The sequence below is a fragment of the Crocodylus porosus genome, unplaced genomic scaffold, assembly GCF_001723895.1.
Source record: "Crocodylus porosus isolate Cpor-Errol unplaced genomic scaffold, CroPor_comp1, whole genome shotgun sequence".
Classification (NCBI taxonomy): domain Eukaryota; kingdom Metazoa; phylum Chordata; order Crocodylia; family Crocodylidae; genus Crocodylus; species Crocodylus porosus.
This window is the reverse complement of record NW_017728935.1, coordinates 280,058-305,238: the sequence shown is the minus strand read 5'-3', so window position 1 is coordinate 305,238 and position 25,181 is coordinate 280,058. Positions and strand designations below refer to the sequence as shown.

Here is a 25,181-nt window from a genome sequence, read left to right as displayed (position 1 = left end):
CATCTTCACTTCAGAGTTCAGGTGTAGAGATGTGCCTGTTGTGTCAGTGGGATCAGTAGCATCCTTGTTTATGGGTTCATACCTGGTCGGGCATGGTGTTTACTAGGCAAATACTGCCAGCGGGTTCCAGAGCGGTTTGGCTCCTGGACAAATCCCCCTAGCCTAGGGGTGGGCAAGATGCGGCCCGCCAGGCCATTCTATCCGGCCTGCGGGGCTCCTAAAATATTTAGGAAATTAACATTTGTCTGCCCCTGGCTGCCTGTCATGCAGCCCTCAATGGCTTGACGAAACTCAGTGAGCGGCCCTCTGCCCAAAATAATTGCCAGCCCCTGCCCTAGACTATAACAATGATAGGATTGCTTTGAGTTAAAGCATCATGGGTGTTTGTTGGCGAAAACCGCACTCTGTGCTCCGTGAAAGGCTGAGCACAGTGGGGCAAGATTGGATGGTGGACAAGATCCGAAGATGAAGAATATCAGTGGCTGTCAGCAGAGGACTGTTGCTTTCCCAGCCTCTGGAGACCCATTTTTTTTATTGTTATTTATTTATGTACTTATTTTGAGGAACTAACATGTTGGGTTTCAAAGCCTCATTCACAGTGGCAGTGACTTTCATGTCCCCTCCTGGCCCTCTTTGGGCTGGAGTTTGGGTAGGAGGTGCTGGAGTGATGCTTATTTATGCCTGAATCCTTGACTCTGTACGTTAGGTTCCAGGTTTGTATCTACGGTGTTATAGCACGAAGCCGGTTAGGCCGGCGTTTCTGTATCCTCGGGTTGGGAGTCCTGCGGTGCAACGATGGTAATTAACTGACCCCTTTCCTTTGAAGTCTGTCGTCGTTTGCTCCTCGCGGAAATGAGGACGCTTTGCACAGTGGTGGCGTTATACTGCAAGACATTTTGAAGGAGAAAAGAACTGTATTCCAGGAAGTGGCTGATGATGTCGTCCCTGGCCCTTCTGCCCAGCATCGCTTCCACTCTTGTATTATTACACATCAAATTGTCCTGATTCACCTCTGGCTGTCCTGTAAGCTCCCAGCAACAGCAGGCAGCATAAGTGTTTCCAGTTCTGCCAAGATGAAAGGCTGATGTTCAATTAAAGCCCCCTCCCTTGCCCTCCTCCCCACCCCTTTTCCGTGTCATAGCATTTGCCGGGTTGTGTGCATAACATTTCATTTTATTGATGCTGTTTGTGTAATTTGGCCATAAGTGGGCCTGACCCGAGCGGTTATTAGATTTGTCAGGTTAAATGATGCTGGCTAATTGGGTCTCGATTATTTGCAGCATGTTGCAGGCTTGCTTCTCCCATCCCTCTCCCATCTTCCCCTACTAACCTTCATTTCCCTTTTTTCTTTCTTTTGCTGCAGAGTAAGGAAGTTGGACTGCAGCTCCAGGAAGACTTGATGAAGGTCCTGAATGAACTGTACACGGTAAATCACGCTCGCTTCTTGGCTGCTTTTGAAGCAGAAGGAAGAAGCTTTTGGCTTTCCCCTGCCTGCTGCTGCGGCAGAGACCAAGTGTTGGGACTGATGAATGTCTCCAGCCTCTGTGATTTGAGGCAGCTTGTGTTCACCAGTCTATACGGTACCATAAATTCCATTTTTTTTTCACTCCATCTTTCTTCTCGGGTTGTATCTCTGTTATCTAAACAGTTGCCAAAAGTTGTTTCACAGGGATTACTGGAAGTATGAAAGTGGGGGTATGTATTTTGCATTGCTTTTGAGGTAAAACCTTACAGCCATGACCCCCTAGTACGCAGATGCAAACAAACCCATTTAAATCTGCCCCATTTCCTCCAGAATTGCATGGAGCGCATGTAGAAGCAGAGCAGGCTTCCACGTGCAATGCATTTTCCTCTGCATATTGACTTGATGTAGGTTTTGATTCGGTTTGTTTTCTAGATCCTGTTTGCTACGGAGGGCTCGGGAGGGAAGGGATTCAGGCTCCAGAACGTATCCAAGCAGTGTTAGGGTTACAACTCAGCGTGCCGCTGCGGACAGAGCTCAGGACAAGACCCCCCCGCCTCCCCCCCTTAGCCCTGAAGCCCAGAGACTCAGCTGAGCCTCAGTGTGCTGTCCCCTAAAGGCCAAACAATCTGTTATAAATGTGTTTTTTGTTCTCTGGTTGAGATACTTGGAACATGATACTTCCACAGTTTTTTGCAGGCTGTTTTTTTTAATGAACCCTCTCCTGAAAACAAAATAAAGTGTGCATCGCAAAAACGTTATCGTTAGACAACGATTCCAGGGACCTGCTGTGAATTCCTGGGTCCTGCAGTCAGCCTCATGCGAAGGACTATAACTTTGGGAGTCAGCGGTGCCCAGCTCCCTGCAGTCCAGAAAATGCTGGAGATTTTTCCGTATCACTTTTTGTCGTGTTTTGAAGAGCTTAGAAGTAAGAGCAGCAGGTAACTGGCCTGTGAGAACAGGGGCCCTAATTTTGCATGCAACACATGTTTCTGCAGCCCTCAGCCAGTTCTCTGGCTGCTGTACAAAAAATTAAAAGCAGTATAATCAGAGGTCCAAAGGCTGCTAACGGACATCCCCCTTCCTTACCACAGCAGGCACTCCCACAGCTGCTTAAAATTACTGATCAAAGGTATTCTCCCTGCTATCACTGCTGCATTTCCCAGTCGGGCATGCTGTATCCAGATCCCCTCCTTCACCAGACATCCTTTTCCCCAGGGACTGCTTGAAGAAGCAGGGTGGGTTTGCAGCACCCAGAGTTTAGTTTTCCATTGCGTCTGGTTACGGGAGCCCTCTGCCTGGTATACCTGGGACATTGGGATTTTGAAGTTAAAGGCTTTGGCAGAATGGTGTGGCTAAGCTGCTTCATGGCTCGCCAGCATTGTAGCTCGCTTCCAGCCAGCGTTAGTGTTTCTTGCAGGTTTTTTTGTTTTTTTTTTTAGCATCCACGATCATGTGGAATCAGGCTTGTAAAACCTCTCTCTCCCTCCTGACACACAGCCTTGTGCCAGCCTACAGTGCTGTTAACTAGGTCAGCCCTATCTTTTAGCCTAGGGGTAAAAATCAAGCCTTGCCTAAAAGTTGTTGTGTTCCATCAGTTACCTTATGAGATCACTAATTATCTGCTCCTAGAGCTAGAAATTGGATGGTCTCCTGTGGTGGCATAGGACTATTTAATTGTTAAAGAGCAGTTGAGAGCAGAGCCAAAAAGTTGGGGGTAGTTTCAAAGTAAGGGCTAGAACTTTTAAGGCGAAGGTCAGCCATAGGACATCCCGCCACCCACCCAGGTCAGCTGGCAGCCGGGTATAAGCTGCCATCCTGAGCCGGTTCTTCATTCCTGGCCGTGCTTTTGCCATTAAAATTAGAGTCTGAATGTTGTGCTGCCCTTCTCCGTGAGAGGGGAGAGTTGGCTGACTGCTCTCCTTTTTTTTTTTCATCTGTACTTAATGATTTGGATTTGGTGAAATGCACTGGAAGATATCGGAGGCAAGGCTGTAGGGCTTCCTCAGCGACATGCAGCGATAGCTTCGGAAATGATTCCGTTGATGCACTGGTCGTCCCTCTGCAACGCTGTGGCACCGGTGAATTTGGAATTGAAAATAAGCATGTCCAAACTGGGGACCTAGTCTCCTGCAGGAGTCTGTGGCAGACTAGCATAGGGCTGTGCCAGGACTCTTCTCTGTCCCCCCTCGAAATAAATAAAGACAAGTAATTCTTTAAGCAGTGCTGACTTTCTGAAGATGCACGGTGCTCTTGGGAAGTGGCAGCGCTCAACAAGGGAAAGCTCTTTCTTTGGACCTCTCTTGATGATGGCATCTCCCTTTAAATACTGGTTGCTGCCAAGCAATTACATGAACAATAAAAGGTGTAGGAAAATATTTAAATGGGTGGGGGAAGACCCCTCAAAATGTAGGATATGCCTATCATAGATGTTTCTCCCATATCAGACTTTGTTCTCCTCTGTCATTGCAGGCTCCTCCTTTCGTTTCTGTCTTTCACACCTGTACATTTCCTGTCCAGAGCCCCATGCAGACCTGCTAGCTTGACCCTTTCTTAGTGGCTCAGTGCTATGGTGAGACCTATTGTTAGGCCTAGCTCCCAAAGGTCCTAGCTTAACGTGTTCCTGGTATTACCTACAGGGCCCTTCGTAAAACAGCGTGCGTTTAGAAGAACCTGCAAGTACCTCCAGAATCTTAGGGTGTGTCTCCACTTGCACTTTAATGCACATTAAAGCATCTCCAAAAAATGCGCTGTGTAGTTGATGCACGTTGAAATAGGCTAACGTGCATTTTCCTAGTAGCTTACAATTGAGGGACTAGGTTTACTGTGCATTACCTAAAGTGTGCTAATGCACGTGTAGCTGTGCCCTTAAAGGTGACCTTGTGCTTCAGTCGGACAGATGGGCGTAGCAGTTGCATGTGGTCCAGTACAGGCAGTGCACCCGATACAGAAGAACGCATGCGATTATAATGGAAAAGACCACAGTGTGTGTTTGCGCATCCAGCGTTTCATCAAAAAACAGGCAGCACTGGGGAGACAGCTCACCATCTGTCCTCTCTGCTCTGCAGTGTATCCGGCACCAGCTCTGAGGAAGAGGCATTGCCTGCGGAAGGGGAAGAAACGCGTTCGTAAAGTTTGTGTGCTGCCCTGAGGTTTTCCTTCGCACAGCTGAATAGAATAAATTCACTGTTGATTAAATTGGTCTTTTCAGCAACTGTTAGGGAATTGCTTCTACTTTAGAAACGAGCCCTGCGAACATTTTGATGCTCAGAATGCCTTGAAGTTTTGCCTAATGACCTGGGTCATTCTGTCGTGACGTACAAATTCTTTTCTTCACCCGTGATTTCCCCCCCATGAAAAGATGCTCCAGGGGTGATATTGAAGTCAAAGCGTGCCGGACCTTTGGGTGGAGGTGTGGTGTTGCCACTAGCGTTACAGTGGGGAGGGTGCTCTTCTGAAACTCTGTATAACAGCAAAACCCAAAAGGAATGAGCTTAGCTTTTAGAGCATTAAAACCACATGTTTGGCCTGGTCTTTGAAAAAGCCGTGGAGGTCAGGAAGGGAAAAGCCGATTCAGCATGCACCAGTGTTCTTGCTGCTGGAACAATTACAGTGGAATTTTTAGTACAGCGCTCAACATCCCAGCTGCTGACGCTTGGCAGTCTTGCCTTGAGACTGGCCTGATGACTTAATGGTATTGCCATGCAGGAGACTGAAGTACAAGCCTTGCTTTTGATTTACCTCCTGTCCTAACTTTTCTCCCGGGAGCGTTTAGCATTACTAAATCAGCCAGCTTATCCCTGGTGAATATTGTTTAACAGCTCACTAAGCAATGGCCAGGAAGCACCAGTGTGATGGTATCTGGAGGCGTTTCATCCAGATTTTTTTAATTTTTCTGTTCCAGGGATCACATGGCTAGGTCATTATGGCTGTTAGATGTCCAGCGTCGCCCTGCGTAACTTATTTATTAGATGTCGTTGATTTTATTGAAGGTAGTAGAATGAGTTTTTGCACTGAGAAATGACTTCGTGTCAGCAGGTTCGTCTGCCACGGGAATGACCTTGTTTCCTGGCACAGTCTCAACTTCCTGAGAGTTCCTCTTTGCTATATTATGGATAGGAGTGAGGTGCTATAGCAGAAATACTACCCACCTCCAGACCTTGTCTTTCAAGAGCTAGCTAAGGTGCTTAAATTGCACTGTAAGTATACACAGCACTTGAAATGATAAGGTAACTACCCGGAGGAGCTTACATACCAAGAGATAGGCATGGTCAGCTCACCAGGCTCTGACAGGTCATTGAACCAAGTATTGAGTGTTGTGAGAGAACATGCTTCATCACTGAAAATCCTCTAGAGTCAGCCTTCGCTAAGCAAATTTGATCCTGGACATTTTAGTACTGTGTGAGTACCTGTTTGATCCCTGTAAGAGACCTGAAGTTCATTCTCTCTCCCCACTTCCCTGCCTTCCCCCACCATTTAAAATCATCATCCCCTTTTCTGAATATACCTAAAAAGAGAGAAATCCAGCCATTTTGAAGATACTGTTTTAAATGTAATTATTGGTCGCTCACGGTTTTCCAGTGTGTCTGGAAATGGTAACGTGTGCTGAATTTGCGTGAATGGGAACTTGTAGATAGATGTGTCTGTGTACTAACCAGCATCTGGAGGATGACAGTTGCTTCCGATTTCAAGTAGATCAAATAGAATTCAGTGTCCTGTTCTTCGAAGTTTCATTTATTCGTAGACAATAGAGGTAGGAAAGAATATGTGCAGCCTATGCCAGTAAAATGGGATTTTACATTTTTTTTTAAAAGAATGATTGCTCAAGCTGGATATTCAGTTCTGCTTGCAGTTGCTGCTTTTTTGTCTAATGTAACTTTGGTCTCACTGAATTCCTTTTACTGGAATCTGGACAAACCGTGAAAAAGCCATTTGCTGAACTTGGCACTCGTGGAAGTTCTCGGAAGGCCTCAGCAACTGGCTCGCCACTAGACGAATCAGTCATCGGAGATTTCTGATTTCTCGATCACCCCGTGCAAACGGACAGTTGACGCTAACAGCAATAGCGAGCGTTTGTGCTGGGCTGAGTTCTGCGAAGCTGAGTGAAGACTAGGCCGTTCTGTTCAGTCTGGCATTAAAGGCAATCGTGTCACGCTCTCGGTAAAGTTTGTGGTCAAGGGTACCGACTCAGTGGGTGCTTCCCTGGCCGACTGGCACTTAAGTTGTGTTAAATCACTGCTTCGCTTCAGAATCGAAGTTGTAGTTCAGGTCGGGAGTCTGCAAAGAAAATGGAATTGTCTACTGAAGGTAACTGAGAAGTGAATACTGTTTTATCCTGCTGCGTTGTCATCAGCCATAGCGTGCGCAGATCCCAGCTGATCACCATAACCATGCCTATGAAAATACACTGATGCCACCCTCCTCTGCTCACCTGCAGATGAGTGCTAGATTCTGCGGTTTCAAAGGGGGTACAGCAGCTGTCCTCAGTCCCAGATTTTAGGTGCCAGCCTTAGAAATGTATCATCTGTGATCACAGTTAATTAACGCCTGAGTCTCACATTACCTGTGGCGGATTTTGCTAAAACCAATAATAGTTTGCTGTTGCTGACTGGACACTTGACTGTTTCCATTCTTTCAGGTTTCAGAATCTTTCCTCTCTTGGATGAAGAGGGTACAGTGATTTAAGCCTCTGCCAGAGCAGTCTGTTTATTAACACACTGCGATAAATTCATGAGTGAGCACGAGCTGGAAAGAAATGTGAACCTCTGGCTAACACCTTGTGGAATCTGTTTTATGTACATAGTTCCTGAAAAATTATGTCCTGGGTCCTGCTGTCGAATCTGATCGTTGACTGTGCTGCTGACCCCAGCAGGCAGCTGTGAGTCAGCACTACCCCTATTGCCAAACGTGGAGTAGGAGGGCTGGAGCTGCCAATGAGGCATCATCAGCTGGATGAAGTCATTAGAAATTGTGATTTTTATTCATCTTGGTTGCTCCCTGCCAGGTTTCTTTCCAGTGACAGAGGAAGGGAGATCTCTCTGCAGCTTAGAGCTATTATTATAAAGGCCTGTTTTATGGCCTCGGCATATGTGGTAGCTTAGGCTGTGTGTAAATTATTCAGAAAGTCTCTGTTTAAGACTGGCTGTGATCACAATCTCTTTCATGTTTAAATACAGCTTCTGCCTGTAGCTGAGAGCCTTCCCTGATCACTGCATCAGGAGAGAGCATACCTCCCACTTAAGGGAAATAATATTAAAGTTCAAACCAAGGTGAAACGGGCATAAATGGCTTTGCATCTAAAGTAAATCAGATGCGACTGCCAGTGGGAGTTCAATTATAGTTGGGGCCACAGGATTGAGGCATCTGTACTTGAAGTCACGGACTTGCCACGCACCAGCTTGTTATTAGCAAAGCCCGCTCGCCCGTATAAATACGCACACAGTCCTTTCTAACTGTGGATGGATAAGCCCATTATGTCTAAATGCCTTTTTCTTGCTCTCTTCTCTGTATTACTCAATAGCAGAGGACACTAAAGTAAAATGATCTCCAAAGTTCAGAGGTGGGCTGGCCTTTCCCAAGTGCTTAGTTTTTGTGTTCACTGTATTTCTGAACTGTTCCAGCTGGAAGTGGAAGTACCGAGACACGTGAGTGCCAAAATGAGCTGATGGGTTTGTGGGCCCAAGAGAAAAAAAGATGATTTATATGAACTGAACTGACTAAGGTTTGCCCATCGGTACTTTTTATTTATGAACTGTTTGGGAGCCGTTTTAAGGGAGGAAAGTGCTTTCCTCATCCTAATGCCTAATCTTAAGTTGAACTGCAGGAGAACCACACTGGCTAGGATGCTCCAAAAGCTGAGGGCACCTTGCAGTTTCGTTAGTCCGTGTGAGAGTACCTCAGCAGGAGTTATTTTCCAATATGGGAAGCCTTCAGGCCAGTCAGGCTCCTGCATGAAAGATGATTAAAGGCATCTCTCCTTGTGACGTTAGCAGTGCATATATTCATACCCAGTGCCCGCATGCTAATCCAGAAGGGCAAAGCACAAATTGGAAGTTTCTCTGCTTTTTCTTTTTTTTCCCCTTCACCTGTACTTGCAGTAATGAAGGAAGCCCAGCATTTGACTTTGTTTCGGGGAGGAGGCGGATGGTAGGGAGCAATACTGCTTGCATTGAATAGAATTGACTAGTTGCAAAAAATGTGGCTGTATTCATTGCCGAAACGCCCTTGCTTGGATGTAATGTTGAACTGGGCCACGATAAAGCAGGGGCTCCAGAGACAATGGAGCATACCTCTTGTACATACAACAGAGAGATGTTTGTAGTGAGTGCACCATGTTGAGTGCTTTGGCTTTCTTGTAGCGGGGTTTCTGAGCTGTAGCATGCAACTTCTGTCGTGTTATTTTGACAGAAAGCCTTTTCCTCTTCCCAGGAAGTAGAAGCTGTAAGGATCTAGGGGCTTAGTGTGGGGCTTTGTCCCAGTTGCAGCCATCTGGGGGCCAGTCGCTGGTACCGAACCCTGCAGATCGCTAGTGTAGAAAACCGTTTCTCATGATGCGCGCTGCTGCAATGCGCTCCCATTTCAAGCAGTCTTGAACTTCACTGCTGTAAATAAGTTTGGCGCTGGAGATGGGTACTGGGGCAGCTGTGCGGGAGGTAGACATTGGGGCCGATGTTCAGTATTGGAAGGCTTTTGTTTGCCTTTGGGTACTCCAAGCTTGTTCCTTTCTTAGCAAATGAAACCATGCCACTGTGTGACTATGCAATGATGTCTCCTGCAGGTGATGAAGACCTACCATATGTACAATGCTGACAGCATCAGTGCTCAGAGCAAGCTGAAAGAGGCTGAAAAACAAGAAGAGAAGCAGATTGGGAAGTCAGTGAGGCAGGAGGACAAGCAGACTCCACGCTCTCCTGACTCCACCTCCAACGTCAGGTTTGAAGAGAAACACGTCCGGCGAAGCTCAGTCAAGAAAATTGAGAAAATGAAGGAGAAGGTGTGTGAGCAGCAGTGCTGTGGAATTGAGTATTGTGGGTTGGAGCAGAATTAAAAATCCATGAAAATGATGTTTATATCTAAACTGCTGTGCGAACACAGGGTTAAGGATGCACAGCTTGGAAATGCAGAGCTTAGTCGCACATTTGGGTAATGGAGCATGTAGAGTTACCTCCAGCGAGCGTAGGTGCAGCAAAAACTGAAGCCTCATTACTGCGAGTGAGATGTCTGACTTGAAGGTAACTCTGATTGTCCTTGAAATTTGAGTTTGGCAGTTTATTTCTTTCTCCTTTTCCTAGGGTAGCAAGACATTGGGCAAGGTCCTTGTCTGTAAGGCACTTGACAGCCTTCTAAGGCCAACTCAGACTTCCATTCCCTTCCTCGCTGCCTTCGCGTTTTGATTTTTTTCCAGGGAATAACTTGGGTGCAGGGGTGGCTGGTAGGGTCAGGTTTAAAAGCTCCAAAGAGTTGATTTAAATTAAGACTCTGAAGGGGAGCACAGGGGATTAGTGGAATAACTGGGCACAGTTTGTTGCGTCTCCAGGAATGCTGGCCCTTTTTCTTTCTTTCTTTCTTTCTTTTTAATGACTTCTCTTTGGTCTCTTTTCAGCGCCAAGCAAAATACACAGAAAATAAACTGAAGGCCATTAAGGCAAGAAATGAGTATCTGCTGGCTCTGGAAGCCACCAATGCGTCTGTGTTCAAGTATTACATCCACGACCTGTCTGATCTCATTGATGTAAGTTCTGCTGCTTGGGTGCCTATATTGAATGTTGCTGCCATTAACCCTAATATGCTCGTCTCCCTTTAATCCTTTGTGCCCAAGCATCCTTTGCACCCGCTCTGCAGTACAGTGCAGGCAGCCGTATACCAGATATGATGGGGCAGCAGTGAAGCAGTTAAGGGAGCTGCTTTTAAACAGCTGTGCTCCGCAAAGGGTGCGTTAAAAAGGAGGGGATTTTGCACAATGGCCTAGCCCTGAAACATTTATGAAGAGGAGGTGCTTTGTTAAAAGGAAACCAAGCACATCGGTGTTGTTGTTCTTTGCAGAAATGTTACACGTGTGATTTTACGCAATCCCCAACTTCATAATTTCAAGACATAATTTTTTTAAAGAGGGTGTATGGTTGGCAGAGGAGTTTGAGGGTGGATGCAACTCCTCAAACTGCCTTAAATCGTTTAAAAAAAATTTAAATACGTTCCAAATGGATCGTGCCCCTTCTTGACTGTTTGGTGAGCTACAGAAAGCCTTTTGCCTACATATGAGACCTTCTGCTAGTTCAAACCCACCAGGTGGCTAGTGACTTAATGTGTTTCCATGTCCTGCTACTGGGACGACATCACGTAACTGCGATGTCAGACCGTTTCCCGATGGAAATGCATCCGTGTTGTCAATCGTGCTGCGGGTCTTCGCTTCCCAAGTTCCTTGCCATCTACGTGGAGGAGTGGGGAAATGAGTGGGTTATGGAAACCATCTCCCCTCTGCCCTAGACGAGTCCCTTCAGGAGTAAGGCCGAAGCAGAAGGTCGGAGAGCAGCATGCGTAGGAAGCGTGTCTGCAGCTGCTGACACGTTGTGTGCTCTGTGGCTAAACAGAAGGCCTCCGTCTCCAGGGCCATCCATTCACCATGTTTCCTATGGCACTGGAGTAAAGGAATGCATTGTGAAAAAGGTGGTGTTACTTATCCACCTCTCACTTAATGCCCAAACCCTTGGTGAGAACTCACAAAAGCCACTTCCAGACCTGGAGATGCTTCATGTCTTTCTGGGTGGTGTCAATGACTGCTTTCTCCTCCGGTGTCAGTGTCCCACAGGACTAATGCACTAGTCTGTCAAGTCCTTGATCGCTGCTGGGATCTCCCTTTATCCTGCTTCGCGGTGCCAACCTGAATATCGTCTGCAATTGAGGTTAAAGAACTCCCGCTGCTGAGCCCGGAGCCGTTTGGTGGAGGAGAAGGAGAGAGATGGGGGAATCCTCACATACCAGTATTGATTCATTGTGTCTAGCCACTGTTAATGATTCAGCCAGTCATAAAATCAAACAGACGGGGCTTGCTTGCAGCTAGGTTCAAATGTTCATTTCGACTCTCTCTCTTTGGCAGGCTGGAGCTATCTGGGATAAAAGATCTGCTTAAAAACTCCCAGTATTTGGAGGTGGTGGTTGCCTGTTAAAGAGCGTGGTCATGCTGTGTGGTGCATCCTAGTGATGCTACTGCTCTTGGAGCCGATTTCTTTACGTATACATTATACCATCTCCAGTCTTGGAGCCAATTGCTGTTTTGTGGGCATGTTGTATACTGGCTCGTAAGATAAGAATTTAAATGTACTAAAGGAGTTGGAAACTTAACTTCCATTTAAATTGAACAGGATTTGGGTGCCTAACTCCCTGAGGCTCCTTTGAAAATCCTGGCTGTGGTTCACAAAACTGTTGTCAGTATAGTTCATTCAGTTATCTCATTTCCCAGACTGTCGGGTTGCAGTGTGTTTCCTTGCGGCATGTAGAGTGAAGTGCCGCACGGAGAGAACTCGCTTAGATTTCCTTGATAAATCCCTAACTCTTCTTTAGACGCAGAAAGGAGATCCCAGGGAATCGAGAGATAAGAACAGCAGTTTATCCAGCTTAGATGGCAGGATTCTTCTCACTAGGAGCAGTCAGGCTGCCAGGATGGCACGATTATCTGCCACGCGTGTCGTGTCGAGACGAGCGCACCGTGTCCATCAGCGCATCCATTTCACTAGTCTATTGCTATGATTTAAATTAAACGTAAGCTTGCTCGGTCATATGTACAAGGCATGCATCTGCAGATGTCAAACCACTTCCTCAGGACAGTGTCCCCACCTTTTTTCAGGGAGGGAAACGGAGGCACAGAGGAAGACAAAAGTCTTGCCTGGGGGGCCTGAAGGGAATTAGCATTAAAACTGAGGATAGAGCCCAGTAGTTCTTCTGATTGTTAGGTCTGACAATGAGACTTCCTAACTCGCAGCCCTTAAATCGGGAGATTTAAACCTAGCGCTAATAAAAATCCTGTGAAGGTTGTGGCTTAAATGCTTATGTGGTTTGAAAATCAAAGCTCGCTCCGTTCCTAATCCTCTTTTCCCCCTTTTATCGCTGTCAGAACAAATTGTGCTAACCGCTCTTTACTTGCACGCAGTTAAAACGCAAATAAATAGCGTAAGGCTGCCAACAGCATTCAATCCAGCGTTATTCACATCGCGCACTGTGTTCACAGTCCGGCGTCCATGTTAGGAGTAATGGTGAGTAAAGAACAGGGAGTCGTTCCAGGAATTCACCACGCGTCCCGAGTGTCCGGACTCGTGACTGACAGATCCTTGCTGTTAATGAAGTAGTGAAGTCCCAGAGACGTGTGTCAGGTTTGCAGAAGGGTCGCTAAGACTGGAAAATGGATGAGGGGGGAAGGGGTGTACACGCGCGTGTGCGAGTGCATGCGCATGCCCCTTCTTTGCTTTACAGTGCTGGGAAGATATGGCTACCTGCTGTGTCTGCCGTAACTCGAGCTTTCCCTTTCCCTTCACCAAAATCGCATAACTGTCCCATATTCCTCCCACCCAGCAAAACGAGAAAATGAATGTAAAAACAGAGTTAGTTTGCCTCAAATTTGTGTTCTGGGTTCACTTGGAGACCACGAGCTGGCAAGGGGTTAATCAGCTGTCATGTCGAGAAGTGCATTTGGATGAGCTATCATTAAATTCTTATAAAAAATTGATTTCCTAGGAGAACGTTTCCATCAAACATTTATATAACCCAGAAAAGGCCCGCAAGACTGACACGCTTATAAATATGATATTCTGGATGGTTTGAAATGTTAAAGCGGGGGCGGGGAAAAATGTTCTCTGCCACCAGCCTCTACAAAGTAAAGCTGAAAAATGTCACCGTCTTTTAATCCAATCCTCCTGTTCTCTCGTGTAGGTGGGGTATGAAATGTGAAAGGTCTTGTTTTACCCTCCGTTCCCATGAACGAATTCCTCTTGGGCCGTGGCAGAGCTCCTCCTTTCAGGCGCGTTGTGCAGCGCTGGCGCGTGTTGGCAAGCCCTCTCGAAAATGCCAGACACGCTGGAGACGAAATCCTCAGTGTGTGGGATGCACAATAGACTGACCCGCCTGTTAAGGAAAATGGAGGGTCCATCTATCACCAGCCTGTCAGCTGGTCCCTAATCACGGTTGGACTGTTGGTCCAACTGAAACTGGCTGCCCTCACGTTTTGCTGCATGGGCCGTGGAAATTTAACGTGCACGCAAAGCAACGATCGCTGCTTACCCGAGAATGTCCCCACACGTGCAAATTCTCAATCAAGCAGCTCTTGTTTTGGGGTGGGTTTTTTTTGGTCTTATTGATTTGAATTTAATAGGCTTTAATTCTCTGCTTCCAGTTAAACCAGCAACTGCTCTTCCTTTACAAGGGCCTCACACCTGCCACAGCCTATTGGCACAGTACCCCGGGCATGCGGTAGCAGTTGGTGGCAGAAATCTAGTAAAAGCTGGGAGGGGAGGGTCTGTGTGTTTGTCTCTCTTTTTCTGAAGGCATTGACTTACAATATGACAATGATGAGACCCAAATGATGGGGGAGGAGGAGATTCCTTGTGATTTTTTGCTTACAGAGCAGCATAGCAATCAGGCAGATGGTCTCTTTCTTTTTGGATATTCTCCTAGCGTATGTAATCCTGCTTGCAATTCCTGGAAGGTGGACCCTTCTCAAGTTCAGTTTATTAGATGTCTGAAAAATTCAGGCTGTTTCTGATGAAGTAATGAAAAAGAGCTGCTCTCCCTTGTGAAGCATTAGGACTTGGCTGTTGAGCCGGGGTGCAGGGGAGGCTGCCTGATTGGTTTTTAGTGATGTCATGCCAATGTCAGTAAGATCCAGTAAATGCTTGAATACGACCTTCTCTCGCATGAAAGTTTTTGTTCACTGCTTTCACCCGAGCAATGAAACCGTCCCAGCGGTGCGTTTTTGGGGGACGCTGCTTGGCCGAGAGAAGTTACTTGGCCTTTATGGCTTAGTAGGATTGTTCAGACGGTAATGAAGGGTACATTTGTATTTAGGGTCCCATGTTCGGGCTTCAGCTAATCTTAACAGGATGTCCAAATCCTACGCACGTTTCCTCCCGTTAGCGCTTAGACTGGTGGGTGCCCCTTTTATTTGCCGAAGGGTTGAGATGAGTGTCTAAAAGCAAAATTTGGACACCTGGTTAAAACGCTCATAAGAAAGTTGGGCCTCCAATATACATTTTAAGGGGCAGTGCGTGGGAAGCATATTAAAAGCAAACTCAACCTATTACGAGGGTATCCTGAATGCAGTGTTGGCAATTCTTGCTATGGTTTGCATGCTCATCAGGTTCTTGCCTTTCCAAAACCAATGTGAAAAATAGTACTACGTAGCTTTGGGAATATTTTTATCAAGTTTTCTTTACCCAGGGACTTCAGAGTGCTTTCAGGAAGAAATTGATGCCTTGTGAGCTTGGTAAGGGATACGTAGGAAACTACTTTCCCATCGTTGAAACGCATCTTCTAGAAAGAAATAGTGCAGCTTTTTTAACAGCGAGTAGCCTCGCTCTAACAAACTAGGTTGGTCAGTGCGGCAGGAGATTACCCACTTCCAGTGACAGGGATGATTGTATAGAGGCTGATTTCAGTGCAAGTGTTGAGATGTATATAGGACCTCAGGTTTAGCAGCCCTTACACTAATCAGGGCCCCAGTTTTGGGTGGGGGGGTGAAATGGCTCTGATCCTAAGGTTACCTGCCACCTATCTGGTTTCAGGCCACCTTCACTTATTCATAGGGAACTATTTGCTTGCTTTTGTTTTCCAGCAGTGCTGTGATCTGGGCTACCATGCAAGCCTCAACAGGGCTCTCAGGACGTTCCTGTCTGCTGAGCTGAACCTGGAGCAGTCGAAGCACGAAGGGCTTGATGCCATTGAGAATGCTGTGGAGAACCTGGACGCCAACAGTGACAAGCAGCGCCTGATGGAGATGTACAACAATGTCTTCTGCCCACCCATGAAGTTTGAATTTCAGCCTCACATGGGCGACATGGTCAGTTTATTTCCTTCCCTCTGGTCTAGCTCTGGACGTGTTCTCGGGCATCTTGACGCCATTTAGTTATGTGTATGGAAGGGTCTCTTTAGCGAAGCAGGTTTGCCTGCTGGTTTGGGCTCTGGCTTTGTGCTCTAGCTAGTAGGCTGGAGTTTGTATGTAGAAGTATCTCCTGACTTGATGGGTTCACTTTCTGCTAAGTGGGCAGATAAATTATGGGGACTGTCAGGGCTTGAGACGCTTCCAGAATCCAACTCCTTTGGAAGCCGTGTAAAATGCTAGGATGCTTATGTTGGCAGTCCATTTATGTGCCAAGCAAGGATCTTCTGCTCTTAGAGCCATAGGTTGGTGTGCTCCAACACTGATGAGCAAATCTGCTCTCCAGTGATGTGGCTCTCTGGAGGGTGCAGCAAAAGGGTGGAGCTGGCCAGCTCTGAACGGAGAACTTTTGGATCGCCTTCTCTCACTGCCTGTACACCCTCCCCAAGGTTGAACAGGGGAGCATTTCTGTGCACCCTTCACTGCAGAAATGCTGCTTATTCCATACGGCTCCCTTAAGATGGTGTAACTGGAAGTTACGAAAAAAAATAAAATAAAAAATCTGTGTTTGTTACCCAAGCCGATTCCCAGAGTCCTGAAGTGTCTGAGAAGAGAGAGCAAGCAGGTGCTGTTAAATGGAGTTTTATGAGGCATTTGCGTGGAGTGTGTCAGAGCACAAACGGCTGGGGGTGCTTCATACATCTTCGTGGTGACACAAGGCAACAGAAGGATTTTCATTTTTGGTGATGAAAATCAATTGCTTTACCGCTTCATCCACATTGTGTCTGCTCATCTGGAGCCTTGGGAAGTTATGCAAGATGAAGCCAGCTTGCAGATTTTAAATGGGACTTGTGCAGTATAATAACTGGGGTTAATTGATTATACTTCTAGCTTATCCTAGGCATACAGATTCATTTTAAGATATTTTTATTTGTCTCTTAGCCTTCCTTACCTGGCAAAAGGTCTCTTGCTATCAGTGCACGTGTAATAGATAAAAGGATAGCAAAAGGACACAGCTTTAGCAAGCAAAATAGAAACGGTCTGTGTTCAGATTGTTGCCCGGCTAACCCTGTTCCTAATCCTTGTTTTCTGCCTCTTCTCTAAAATATCCATGGTGCAGTAATGTGACGTTCCAGTGTTGTTGAGTTGATATTTGTTGTGTGCGGGAAGGTTTGTCTAATTCTTACAGCATTGCTGGGGGCGTTTTGTCTGCATGCAATGAGATCTGCTTTTTGTATATGCATGAACTTGGCTTGCAGTTTGTATCTGAAAAAAATCACAGCAGCATGCCACAGCACAAGCATTTTACTCGTACCAAAGAGCTTTCTTGATGTGCGCAGAGAGGCCTGAGCATTTTTAGCAGCATCAAGTGAACATGCTGTTTTAGCATCGGAACAGGTGCTTGGCCTACTGTTTTGTCTTAAAATGTATGGGATGTATTCAACAGGGAAGCCTCCCTGTTGAGATGGAAACTGAACAGCCTGACTGCATGGTGAACTTGACTCGTAGCACCTAATTCTTGCTGCACCTAGCAAACAGTCCCGCCGTGGAGATGCTGGGCTTAATTGGAGCTGTAGCATATGCACCTTCAGGACTGCGACCTGTGAGTGGGATACCACAGGATTAGACCACGGCAGGTGTCGCTTCTCCTAGTTCTCTTCCACCCTTCTGTTTTCCCTGTTCTGCTTTATCCATCTTTGGGGGGAGAAGGAACAACAATTCTGTAAAACGAGAGTTTGCTACTTGGGGTTGATTCAAACTAAATCGGACCTTCAAGCTGTCATGGAGTTGTTTGTCCCTCAGTAAAAGACTTTTAGCAGACTGCAGCAAGGTCCCCATGCCATCATGTTCCGGAGTCCTCTCAGGAGTGCTGTTCTTTTACAGGTGTCGCAGCTGTGTGCCCAGCAGCCAGTCCAGAGTGAGTTGGTGCAGAGATGCCAGCAGCTGCAGTCCAGATTATCCACGCTCAAGATTGAGAACGAAGAGGTGGGCAATCGACAAGAGCCCCTTGTGGCATTTGCAGCATTGGTATCATTCCAAAAAGCGCCCTGTGCCCTAGGCATCCCGGTTGTCGCGACCGGCCTTGTAACATGTAGGAGGAGGGTTGCTGAGGACATCACCATGTTAGCCCATAACCCTGACTTGGCTGTCCGGTAGCTTGTATGTAGCTTGTGTGGGGCACATATGTGTATGCTGAATCCAGCGCTGTCCTTTTTCCCCGTTCTTTTGGGGAAATGCATGTGACCACCTGGGCATAGAACTGGTGTCATAGAAGAGCAGGGCTGGAAAGGACCTCAGGAAGTCATCTAGTCCAGGCTCCTGCTCTAGGCTGGGTCATTGTGTCTATTCCGTCCTGGACAAAGCTTTGTCCAGCTTGCTCTGAAGTTTCCAAGCCGGTGGTCTCCAACCTATTTAAGAACAGCGTGTCTGTGTGCCAGCAGATGGGAGAGGAAATAGAGGTTCCTTCCCTGTCTCGCTGCAGGAAGCCCTGTGAATGCCTTGTGATTTCCATGCCTGGGCAGGAGGGTAGTTTTGGGGCTGCTGTAAACAGCAAGTTTTGCCCGTGCCCAGATAGATTGCTGTCCCGGTGGCACCCTTAGCCTGCTATTTTCTTGCATCTCTGTAGTCATTAGCACCCGTACAATTGCAGGGCAGGAAGAAATCGGCCCTGCGACTCCTCATGATAAGATCTTATTTGGAAAGGGGAATACAAGGAAATTATGGCTTGTATCCTGTCGGCACAATGAGAGATTCCACTCCCTGTCCTCTGTTGCCTCTTTCCCTTTGTAAGCCCAGACAGAATGTGTGCTCTAAAGGCCTGGTGTTGCTGTGCCATCCTTCTGCTCCAGGAAGATGAGAGGGATGGCATTTTGGGGAGCCCATAAGAACTGGAGCCACAGCTCGAGGCTCCCAAGAATTTCTGATCTGTCTGGGCAGCCTGTTCACAGGCCCATTGTGAGGAAGGCAGCACAGATGTTGCTTCTGCCCTTCAGTGAAAGACTTGGCAGACTGCAGCAAGGTCCCCTTGTAATCCAAAGTTCATTCGATGCCCAGTAGATTTAGCTGCAGGAAGAGGAGGGTGACGGCACTTCACTGTTCCATCCGGCGTTTTTCTTTGCTACGGGTTTAAATTCCCCTATGCCCCCTGCTCGGGCCTGGAGAAGAAAACTTTGTCTGTGCTGCAGGGTATGTAGAGCACGCAGCAGCACAAGCTCAATCTGCTGCAGCCCTTTGTTTGTGAAATGTGCTCTGTTAATTAGCAGAGCTTATACTGTGCTTACGGCCCATAGGACTTGGAGGCAGGAATACTAGTTATTAATGAAATGCTCTGGGGCACTTATTCCCTGTTTTTTCACCTGCTGCTTCTTATCTGCATGTATTGTTTTAACTCTTGTCCTTGCTGAGGGCAGGTTAAGAAAACGATGGAAGCTACGCTCCAGACTATCCAGGATATAGTCACGATAGAGGACTTTGATGTCTCCGACTGTTTCCAGTACAGCAACTCCATGGAGTCTGTCAAATCCACCGTCTCTGAAACTTTCATGAGCAAGCCAAGCATTGCCAAGCGACGGGCTAATCAGCAGGAGACTGAGCAGTTCTACTTCACGGTAAGGGACCTGATTTGCAAGGTGTTTGCAATGGCTTGAAGCTCTGGGGAACCGCGAGTTGCCTGTGCTGTACTGTCCCCATCATAAAGAGCCATGACTGTTCTTATCCTCTGAAGTATTCCTGTTACTCTCCGGGGTCGATGTTAACTTCTGTATGGAGGTGTTTTCGATTCATCCTCAAAGTCAAATTGGAATATAGGCATAGGCAGCTCTGCCTGCCGCCAGGTCTGCTGTTTTGCAGGGTTACACAGCAGTGAGGAAATGTCAAACAAAGCCAACCTGTGGTTTATCTAGCAAGTCCTTGATTTTAAATGGGTACTTCTAACCTCTTTTTAATTCTTGTATTTCGGGCTCGACTCGTTTCTCTGTGCTCGTGCCTTTTCACAGCTGATCAGCACAGATAATTTTTATTTAGTTTTTAAGGTGGGGGCGGGGTGGGGAAAAAACCGTGTTGGCTCAGCATTATACTGTGGGGCCTCAGTCCTGTAACTTGTGATGTGTGGGCAGACAGCTGCCCTCACTTGAAAGGTCTGGGGGCTCTGCATGGGTCTGCTAGGGCCAAATGCTTCTCGTTACTGGATTGGTCCTTAAGTACGTAATAAGGAGCTTGCTTGCATTATTCTAGCAAGATTACCTGCTTCAGAAAGGAGTACAAGAGCATGATACTTTCCTAGTATAGGTTCCTAGAAAAGGCTTTCTGCAACTAAAGTTGTCCATATTACTATTCAAATAATATGGTAATGTGAAGTTATTTTTATGGGAGTTTTAAAAAAAAAAAAAAATATATCGTTTAGATATTTTTTCCTATAGATTCTAATTGAGTGTGTGGCTTGTGAAGTGATCTGTCTGGGTACAATCTGGTCTCATCTGTCTGGGCCTGGGCAGGACAATTTTTAAAATTGTGGAAAGGGACTTGCTCAGCTGGACGTACGGTTTTGGTCCGTGAGATTGGACTGCAGGTCACCCACAGGAAAATTCGAAGCATTTGTTAATTTATCCTCTACAATTGAAATGGCTTTAAAAATCCATGTTCTATCAAGAACTAATGGTCTGTAACTTAAAATTTTCAAAATCATACTTCTCATTGAAATATGTGCGCCGAGAGACTTCTCTGTTCATCCGTTTCGCTCTGTGGTGTCATAGTTTCCTCTCTTGTAATTTCAGGTTCAAAGCGGTGTTTTTTAAACTACTTGACATGCTTTCTCTAAGGCACTAAGGGCTTTTTTTTCCTTAATACTTTCTATACATGTGGGTGTTGCCTGGCTTGTTTTGTGTTGAACCATTGCATCATTTTGTGTTAACTTATTCTTCCAAAAAAAAAAAAAAGAGTGAAAACCAAATCCCTCCCATTCATGACATTCAGACCATTTTTTAAGTGTCTGTTGCTACATTTTAAAGCTTTTTCTATTCCTTTTACAAGGATGGTATTGCTTATTAAAATTGCTATGTTCTGTACAAAGTACATTGGCCGTCAGGATGGTTTATGTCGGGGAGTTTATCGTTCCTTTAGGCAAGCCCTGAAGATACTTAAAATAACACGTTAAATTTAAGGCATTGTGGAAGGTGAAAGTGCCCAGAGACACGGATTCAATTAGGAAGCGATTGACTGGCCTGCCCACAATCACAGAACCAGAAAAATGTTTTTTAATTGAACTCTCAAAGGAAGCGTCGCACATTCAGAGGTGCACAAAAATAAAATCATGCGGGTAGTTCGCTATTCATAGCGCCTTTTTATTTCTCTGTTAATACCCTGCTCCCACACAGCCAGACCAGCCGAGTCGCAGCAAGATTGTAGTGCTGTCTCCAAGACACGGAGGTGCTATTTGTCATGTCACATGCTGCCCTAATAAAATAACTGAGAACTGCATGAGGCTGATGTATTAAGCGCCCCTTAACTAGTCAAATCAGATAGTTGATTGATCTCCTACAGGGGGAACTGAGAAATATCCTTGATAAGAATTTCAGATTTTGAATCATTTATTTGCATGTGTGCGTGTGGAATTGGGCAGATGAGCATTAATGAGAATGAGAACAAAGCAGAGTGGGCGAGGCACTCGTAGAGAAGAAAGAAAACCAGAGCGTACAGAGTGAACACTGCAGAGTAGAGCCTGATCCCCCTGGATTTTAAATCATTTGTATTTCAGGTAAAACCTAACACACAACGATCAGTGGAGGATAACAAGAAAGGGCTTCAAAAATGATCAGCGTCACGCCGTACGCAAGCCGGGTGTTGGCTTTTGATCTTTTCAGCTTCCGTATGTTGTGATCGTCGATACTAATGGCTTTGGGCACACTTGAGTTTTGCCAGCACATGGATGCGGCTTAAGACGGCTGCACCCTACCTGACATAGCGCTGCTGGTAAAACTCCAGAGGTGGATGCAGTTATGCCGGCAGAGGGCTATAGTTTATTCTGTTCCGGGAACCCGTTTAAGCTACACAGGCAAAGCCGTTCTTCTGCAGGGACCCAGCTAGGTCTTCGCTGAGAGCTTCTGTCAGATGAGCTGTATTTGGAGCAGCAGGTTAGTCTTGTCTGTGTGTGTAGGACAGGCAGCAAGGAGATAATTGCAGCAGAGACTGGGACAGGAGGTTTCCTTTCAGCATAGGTGGGCAGACGTGCATTAGCTTTTACTGTAGCTGTCACGGGTCACGAGCACGGCACCACAGGTTTAAGATGCAAGCCCGCGCTCAGAGTGCCCGCCAGCTTGGGCAGCATGTGCTGCCACTGGCACCCCCAGCTTAAAGCTGGCAGGAGCATGCCTGCCTGTGCAGCAATCACACCTTCATTTGCAGCGTGTACCTAGAAGTGAAGGGTAGGAAGGACAATAAAGTGTGGGGAGGGGGTTTGATTCAGAGTTAATTATATTTTTTTCCATTCATATTAAGCCCCGGTGTAGTGCTGGCCCTTTTCTGAAGCGCTTTCCAAAAATGAATTTGTAAATAAATCTTCACAAGGCCCAGGGGACACAGGCGAGCATTATTTATAACCCCCCTCCCCCCAATAATCAATCTTGCAGCAGTGTCATGCAGCTTCTGTCAGTGCACCACTGTTTCCCCTTTTAATCACTCACAGTAGCTTAGCACAGTGATGATCTGATTTGTGTTAAATTTTTTTCCCCATTGCATCCTGGGAACGTGCCACCATGAGCTGAAAGCCTGCGTCAGCTTTGATGCTGCTTAAAAAAAAAATACTGCTGAGCTGCCCAGATTTAAGAGAGAGTTAAGGGTATGGGACAAGTGACAGAAACTATTTCCATACAGCCTCGGGAAGCAGAAATGTCTGCATTGCCAGCGAAGCAGGAAGGGTCTGCTCAAGTTTACGCCTTGCTCTATTATATATTCCACATGACAGCTGCTTCCTGCTGGAAAAATTTGAAATGGGGTTGGCGGGGGGAGGGGAGCGTGTCAGAGGTGTGTGGGTGCAAGAGGGCAGCCAGTACACGATGCCCGCCATCACGGCTTAACAGCACATCCTTGCATCCGAGGTTTCTGCATCGTGTCTTCAGTCCGCCTCGACCTTCTCACGCCTGACTGTGTTGAGATTAAATCCAGGCCAGAAAGAAAATCTCAGGCAGGGGGTGGGGAGAGGGTTTGCACATACTCCCCCCCCCCTTTTTGGCTATTTATATGACGTTTCAAATTGAGTGCTACTTTATAATTCAGCAAGGAGAGCCTTCAGCTTTGTTTCTAAATTGAAATTTGCCCTCTTTTTAATGTGCTCTGGGGAAGCAGCAGGGGAGGGAGTATTTGGCATATTGAAGAAGATATGAAATACCTGGAGCAATACCCTGCAACAACAATGAGATGAACTCTGCACTGGGCTTGTGATGCTCCTAATGCGACTCCCTGGGACACCTCCCAGCCCGAGGAGCGCCTGTAGGTGCCAGAGGAAAATGCAGAAGAATGTGTTTTTTTTCCACGGAAGTGCAGCCACCTGTGGAGAGAAACAAGGCTGCTCAGAAGTGGCACTGTGCACGTTTAAGTCGGGAAGTGCGGGTGAGACGGGCAGGAGGGTATTTTCAGGTAGCATAATTGCTGAGATTCTCGTATGGCCACGATCCTGGAACTAAGCACTGGCACATTTTACTCCTGGATTAATTCAGTGACCGTAAGCTGTCCAGGCTCTCGATCTCACTTCCTTCAGGAGATGGCATTTCTAATTTCTCTTGTTAGCTTAGCTTTCACAGGACTGTCTTCCAAAGGCAGCAGCGTGACTATACTTAGATTGCAAGAGGCTGAGAAGCTTGTGCCCTTGCTCTCAGGTCTGCCTGGAGAGCTCTTCTGCTAGATTAGGGCCTTTCACTCACAAATGGGCTTAGACAAGGGTTTTCGGAGCAAACTGAGGTGCTGTTTTAAAAATAACCTGGGCTACCTCCTATTTTCTCCCTTCTGTCACACTGAAGACAGCTGGTAGCGTGCGAGGGCCTGTGGCAGGTCGCTAATGAATATGACATCTTAACGTGCGCATACAGAAATGAGACTTTGAAGGGTCTGGTGCGTGATGGAGCACCACCAAGGGCAGGGAGAGTTCCCCCGCCCCATAATTCTCGCACTTAATAATTCAGTGGGTAATAGTCTTGTAGTTGTGCCAGTCTGCCTTCCCTTTCGTGCGTCACGTTAATGGACAAGCACCCATTACTGCCTCAGCAGCTGAGAGTTCAAGTCGTGCCTTCTGGGTTTAAGTGGGACCCAGGAGGGCTGTCTCCAGCCTCATTATCAGACACTTACTTATTTTCATGGTGTCCTGGCTGACCCAAAGGGGTAAGAGACTGAACAGTCCTGCCGCCAGAAGGATCCCTGATCACCGTGCAGTCCAAATCTTAGGACGCAGGCAGACTCTCAAAATGGACTGAATCTTCTCTTTCAGCTTGTATCCCGGTCTTTATTCTTAAAACCTGCTGCTGTCTTGTGGGAAGCATTATTTTTTCTTTAAAGCCGTTTGGTTTAGAAATTATTATTATTTTATAGATTGCAAAATTTGCAGGGTTTGGCCTTTTTGCCTTCTAACAAATAAGTCCGACATGGGTGTGCACACATGGTCATGGACTTGTGCGGCTGATTTCAGGGTGTTGGGAACCTTGTAATTAGCTGCTGTTGGGGGACGCTGATGCCCCCAGGTAAAGACCCCGCCATATAAGCAGAAGACTGGATCGAACTTAAGAGAAACAAAGCTGCTGTTTCCATGCACAAGCCCATCTCTCCACAAGGGCATTTAATTTCCCTAGCAAAATAGTAAAGCTGGGTAAGGAATAAAGCAGAATTGTGTGCTTGAGTTTGCCGTGAGTCAGCGATTCTGTAGTGCTGCGGCGCCTCCCTCCAAATGGCATCCTTTTACATGCTGCATCAGTGTGTTAATGGGCAGAGGGATGCAGCCGTGAAACACAGTAATGCAGTTCCACCAAGGTTGTTCATGAACCAGGAGGCAGGAGCTCAAGTGCTTTGTCACCAGAACAAAGATCAAACTTCCTCATGTAATGTGCCTTTGTTTTATACAATGGGAGGAAAATGTTGCCATTTTGATTTTTAGTTGTTTGCCTGCTGTGTGCCAAGTAGATTGCACACATTTCTAAAGCTGCTGCTTTGCAAGGAAGAATAGAACTGCTAGCTCAGCTGGTGAGGACTGGATGGCTCCGTGGATCGGGAATGGGAAGAGCATATTGCAGCTGGTTCCCTGGGTCCCATCCACCCCAGACTGCAGCAGTCGAAATTGGTGGCTTTACGGGTGCCTTAATGGAACAACACGGGCAGCTGGAACCAAGTGTCCCTTGAAGCTAGCCCCTAGTTTCCTCTTCTTGGGGAATTTTAGCTTACTAGTGAAGGGGTGTGAGCACTGGGGTGGGGCATCTAGAAAAGGCAGCTTGAGCAAACTTTGCCTTGCAGTTGCCCTGTCTGCATGCGAGTCTGTGGGATGCCTGAAAGGATTCGGTCCTCTGGCCTGTCAATCCAGTGCCTCTCTGCAGGACCGAACGTGTAGATGTCCTGGGGGACAGGAAGGGAAGCCAAGTGGTAACTGATCTGGGTGGAGAAATATAT

At 46.7% G+C, this 25,181-nt stretch overlaps 1 protein-coding gene across 4 annotated transcripts in view; it reads left to right on the top strand.

Moving 5' to 3' along the window:
• The window catches only part of SRGAP2 (SLIT-ROBO Rho GTPase activating protein 2), a 160,266-nt gene that overhangs the window by 98,275 nt on the left and 36,810 nt on the right, over positions 1 to 25,181 (top strand). For 3 of the 4 annotated variants that reach the window (XM_019546530.1, XM_019546532.1, XM_019546533.1), the window contains exons 4-9: positions 1,364 to 1,426; positions 9,240 to 9,455; positions 10,065 to 10,193; positions 15,279 to 15,503; positions 17,427 to 17,528; positions 18,953 to 19,150. In XM_019546530.1, the coding sequence (XP_019402075.1) occupies positions 1,364 to 1,426; positions 9,240 to 9,455; positions 10,065 to 10,193; positions 15,279 to 15,503; positions 17,427 to 17,528; positions 18,953 to 19,150 (933 nt within the window). The remainder of the gene's footprint in view (positions 1 to 1,363; positions 1,427 to 9,239; positions 9,456 to 10,064; positions 10,194 to 15,278; positions 15,504 to 17,426; positions 17,529 to 18,952; positions 19,151 to 25,181) is intronic. The other variant, XM_019546531.1, reaches the window with a different exon arrangement.